At 33.6% G+C, this 6,000-nt stretch overlaps 1 protein-coding gene across 1 annotated transcript in view; it reads right to left on the reverse strand.

Annotated features, from left to right (window-relative positions):
- The window catches only part of LOC122814129 (polycystin-1-like), a 1,441,736-nt gene that overhangs the window by 1,171,092 nt on the left and 264,644 nt on the right, over nucleotides 1-6,000 (reverse strand). Inside the window, 1 exon segment of the mRNA XM_044086744.1 lies at nucleotides 4,400-4,547. Coding sequence (XP_043942679.1) covers nucleotides 4,400-4,547 — 148 coding nt within the window.

Raw genomic sequence — 6,000 nt, forward strand, 5'->3', positions numbered from 1 at the left:
AGTGATGAAACTTTAATTTTCTGTACTATAAGCAACCTGGAATGCATAGCTGTCAACTGTCCTTGTTTTTTTTTTTTTTTAGAACATCCCTGAATTTGTATTATATTTGCTCTTTGTCTCTTTCTGGTAAATCAAAGTAATCAATAATACTGGTCATCATAGATTAGTAGTTTCGTACTTCTTTTCTTCAGAAAATGCATATTGATTTAAAACTTGTTATTCTATCAGCTTTCTGAGTGAATTAGACTTGTTCTCTGTTCTGAGGCTTTGTCCATCACAGAGCCAGATCATGGTCAAGTGGGGCCCTAGGAAGGAGAATGGACTACCACCCCATCCAATCTGATGTGCCATGACTTATGTCTCTTTTCCCAAATGCCATAAACACGGCTCAAACTGTCAGCGTGCACACTATTTTCTTCTTTACTTTTGAAATAAAGGCAGAGATATTGATTTAAGTTAAAATGTTTAATTTAAATATCTTTTGTTGGCCAGGTTATTCCCAATAGGCTAGCAGAGTCTTTTCAAGGCAGACTCTTGGTGGTATTTATATTATAAGGAGAAATTTGTCCAGGGCACTGGAAAACTTCCCCCTACTCTTTTTGATAGCTCAGGTGTATGTAAAAGATCTCATAGCACCCACCCTTAATACAGACAGATGCGGCCTCAGTGTCACATGTCATCCAAAGGATGACACACTGAGGAGTATATCACCTCCCTACCCTTATAATGCACAGTAATATCAGCACTTCATCTGTATGGTGTGGGAGTAGAACCCACAACCTTTTGTAACAAAGGCTAGTGTACTGCCTGTTGTGTTACTAACACTGCGTGGAAATTCAGTAGCACAAGCTTCGCTGTTCATTTGCTAAACAAAACAGTTACACATTAAAAACAGCCTTAGCATGGGCAACAGCAAACTTCTCTTCCCCTGAAATTCACATTCCTTGAAAATGCACTGAAACTTACATTCCTTGAAAATGCCCTGAAACTCAGATTAACTGAAAATACAAAACACCTGTAAACTGAAGATATATTTAGCATTATTGACAGTAAACTTCTCTCCCCTTAAAGCTCACATTGCCTGAAAATGAATTGAAACTCACATTCCTTGAAAATGTGCCCTGATGACTAGTCTGGCAGTTGGTGTAGAGAGTTGAGGTTCTTGTCACCTGTAACCCAGGTACATGGTTAGAGCTTGAGCAAGTTTATTCACACACACACACACACACACACACACACACACACACACACACACACACACACACACACGCACACATGCACACATGCACACACGCACACACGCACACACACACACACTTGAGAAATATGGCAGCCATTTCCATAGCAGTATACAGTTCCAGGCTCTCAGGTAGCAGTAAATTCCATGTGAAAGCAGCCAGAAGTGCCAATGTTTAAATCATCATTGTGACACATGCAGAGCTGCAAAGTGTGTCTTTAGAGAAGAAATATATTTTTATTTAATTGTTTAATTAAAAATGTAATTTTGTGGCACCCATCCTCAGACGGTGGGCCCTAGCAAGTGCCTAGGTCACCTAGTGCTGGATCTGCCTCTGGTCTCCCATTATTTTGGCTTTGGCTTTGCCCTGATTCTTGAAAAAAGAAATGTTGAGCTATGCTGGGCTGTGAAGCTGAAGTAGGCTGCAAGAGAGACGGCTGGTTGAAGGAATGCTACATAAGCATACACATGATCTTCTGCTTCACAGATGGATACTTCCCCGTTTCTTCTGAGAGTGTCATGTGACAATTTCTATGCGACAGCAAAAAATAATATTAGGTGAGAAGGGTTTAGCTATAAAACAGCACCAGAGTAAACAATGTAGACGAAACTGAAGGATGATGCCAACTTCACATTTCTGTGAAGGAATGTTGAAAAGTAGTCTGCAGTTGATGAATCTGAATATTGTAGTACACTTGCAGTGACCGTCTACCTTATTTACTTAGTCCCAATGTCACAATATGTAATTCAAGTAATAACTATTTAAACTCGTAACCAAAAAGTGAACACAATACACCAATATAGAACACTGCTCCGGCACTATTAAGGCTGCCCTTGTCTACTCCTTTCCAACTTCACCGAGTGTGCATAAAAGGCATCAACGAGATGAAGATAATTTCATAGTTTAATAACTTTAAAAGATATAATCAAAACAAAAACACAAAGAGCAAGAACAAGTAGATTTAGCGCTTTCGTCTCCTTTACGGAGACTTCATCAGAATCTATAATACACTGTTCATTTCTCTTTTTATACCATCCATAGTGTGTCTAATTAGTTGATTAGCTAGTAAAACAGAGAATCACATTTAAAGAGACATTCCTTTACTTTTCATACTGCTCTTGAATATATGGATATAGCCTATACTAAAAACACAGTCATTGCTCAAAATCACTAATTAATAAATACCTTTATAAGTTCATAGTAAGTTAGAATGAAACAGAGGCTCAAACCAAACTGGTTCTCTAAAACCTTATAATATAAATTGCATGTAGTTAATGTAAACATGGTTGTAAATATAAATATAAATATAAATATATAAAATACGAATATATATAATATATAATATAAATATAAATATGAATAAATATAATTATATGTCCTATCAATTAAAAATGTACGTAAATTGTACAGGTATAAATATAAATGTAAACATATACTATATATTAAAACTAAGTGTATGTGTAAATAGTATATGTAGAAGGTATTGTATATATTTAACATATATTGTATTATCCACATGTATACGTCAGTACCTGTTGTATATACATCAACTGTAATATTAATATAAGTAAAATAAAATAAGTGAATTAATACCCTATAGTAATCGATACAAAAATATTTTAAAAACTGAATATACAATAAATATAACCACTTTAAAAATATGAAGAAAATTAAAACATTACAAAGTGTCAAGCAGCTGTAAAAAAGCAGCTGTAAAAAAGCAGGTTTTCCACCTAATAACAACCAGCATAGGCACATATTTAATTTTAGTAAATTTTTGTTCTTAACATTTCAATTTCTTCGGGTCCATTGCTAGTATTTTCAATGCAGGGGTGATTGATATGTGATCATTAAGGCCTTTACTACTACAAGCATCCAATCTTAATTGCCAGATCATCTCCCTATACTCAACTTTAGTTTCCCAGTCACCCCCTCGTTCCATATGTTCAACCTCTTCAAGCACCCAAAATTTAAAATCAGCTTTTTTACATTCTGTTGCGTGCCTATACATAGCGTTATTATCATTATGCCTGTTTATATCTCTTATGTGTTCATATATTCTGTTTCTGAGATGTCTCGATTGTATTGATTACTATAGGGTATTAATTCACTTATTTTATTTTATTTATATTAATATTACAGTTGATGCATATACAACAGCTAGTGATATATACATGTGGATAATACAATATATGTTAAATATATACAATACCTTCTACATATACTATTTACGCATACACTTAGTTTTAATATATAGTATATATTCACATTTATATTTACACCTGTACAATTTACGTACATTTTTAATTGATAGGACATATAATTATATTTATACATATTTATATTTATATTATATATTATATATATTTATATTTTATATATTTATATTTATATTTACAACCATGTTTACTTTAACTACATACAATTTATATTATAAGGTTTTAGAGAACCAATTTGGTTTGAGCCTCTGTTTCATTCTAACTTACTATGAACTTATAAAGGTATTTATTAATTAGTGATTTTGAGCAATGACTGTGTTTTTAGTGTAGGCTATATCCATATATTCAAGAGCAGTATGAAAAGTAAAGGAATGTCTCTTTAAATGTGATTCTCTGTTTTACTAGCTAATCAACTAATTAGACACACTATGGATGGTATAAAAAGAGAAATGAACAGTGTATTATAGATTCTGATGAAGTCTCCGTAAAGGAGACGAAAGCGCTAAATCTACTTGTTCTTGCTCTTTGTGTTTTTGTTTTGGTTATATCTTTTAAAGTTATTAAACTATGAAATTATCTTTGTCTCATTGATGCCTTTTATGCACACTTAGTGAAGTTGGAAAGGAGTAGACAAGGGTAACTATTTAAACTCATTAGAAGAACAGTATCTGAATCTACATACAATAAGATCAGTGTCATCCGAAATATAATCAGACAGGATACTAATCTGGATCTGCTTAAGCAAACATTGACAAAAAGAAATACAAACAAAAAGAAACAAACACTACTTATAATAATAATAATTAGAATGACTGCAAGAGAAGATACCAAAATATATTATTATAAAAATGTAATAGGGGTATATTGATGTATCTAAATTTAATAATGACAGATTTGTTCCAGTAACCATTAAAACAACAAAGTATTAAAAGGGGATCTTACCAGGAGGAATCAGGTGAAAATTGGGATTGCAGTATGGACGGAGTATCAAAATCTGAGTCCATACTGATTTCTGAGTTTCTTGCATCACAAATTCAGCAGAAAGCACAAAACCAGAATGGCTGAACCAGAGTCCTGGAAACAGAATTAGCTGCAAGTAGAAGTAGAAACAATTAGACAAAATCATTTGGTGTTTATAGACTATAATAAAATGTCCAAGGCATTATATAAAGAAAGATTTATGGTCTCAGCAGAATGACGTGCAGTTAGAAAACATATCCTAGTCCATCACTCTAGACTATTAGCATGTTCTGGTAATCTTCAAAATACATCTTTTCACAACAGGTTTTGTTTTTAGGGAAGCTGTAGTATTTTGCATTTCGTGTAACTTCTCAGTAATTGCAGTAAGACAAATGTAGTTAGTTGTTATATGAATATTACCTTCCAGTGGTTAAGCATGGCTTATTACTTCAGAGGGTCCCTGCCAAAATAAGCTTTAAAGAGCACACAAGTTTTTATAGGTTAATATAGTTAGTTGTACCAGTTAATTAATCCAGTTGAGGATTTGGGTGCTAATAATTGTAATTATATCTTCCTGCTCCCTCTATCTAGAAGGGCCTGAGAAGTCAGACCAAGTGTGATTCTGCAGATTCCCATCAACTCACCAAGGCTGCCTTTACAGGGCAGTAGGTATCTAGCTTGTTTGACACTCATTGGGAGCTTGTTCCACTAGTATGGGATCCTTTGGAAGACACCTATCCTGCCAACAGGTTCTATTAATATTACAGTATCAATTAAGATCCTTAGAGTGAGTATTGATGATATTATGGGGTTTATAAAAAAGTAAAAGGTTGAGCAGAACTGGGTCATTTATAGACGTGTAGGCCAATTTGAAGTTGTCACATAAAAGTCTATGAGACATAGATAAATAACAGAGGTTTTAGATGCTTTGTACAACTTATGGAGGTCATGCCAGAGGTTTTCTTGGTTATGAAACTGTATTGTTTTTCATGCAGGGCAATATATTTGAATAGATACCTATCAAAGGAAACACTGTATTCTATCACAGGCCTGATTATGGCGGACTTGGGGGAACAATAACTTCCCTGGATCTGGAGTACCTTTAGCAATTGTTTATGTTAATAATATTCTTGTAAATTTTAAAAACACAGAACATATAACATTCTTCTTCATTGCTTTGTCTGCATAAATGTAAATAAATTTAGTGCTGGGACACAATGGTTGTATTTAAAACATTACTCATTTACACAGTTTCACCTTTTAAGGTGAATTTGTTAAGATATGAAGTTGAAATGAATAATGTCCAGGCATGCTTAGGAAATAAGGAAGGTAAACACAGATGTATTACTAGCACAAAATGATAAAACTGGTTAGAGCTCTACAAGAATGCATTTAGATACAACATTTTTCTGTTATGCAGTTAGATCATTAAGATGGAATATATTTGGGCAAACACCATAAGTGAGGAAGACAGAGAGAGACAGAAAATTAAATGTACTGTACTGAAGTGAATTTTTATACAAATTTGCCAGCAATGCTGTGTAGTACAAGCCTTCACTGCAACTATTAAATAAACAGCCAAA

This window comes from Protopterus annectens, chromosome 10.part0 (genome assembly GCF_019279795.1).
Source record: "Protopterus annectens isolate FY-2018-M chromosome 10.part0, PAN1.0, whole genome shotgun sequence".
Classification (NCBI taxonomy): Eukaryota; Metazoa; Chordata; order Ceratodontiformes; family Protopteridae; genus Protopterus; species Protopterus annectens.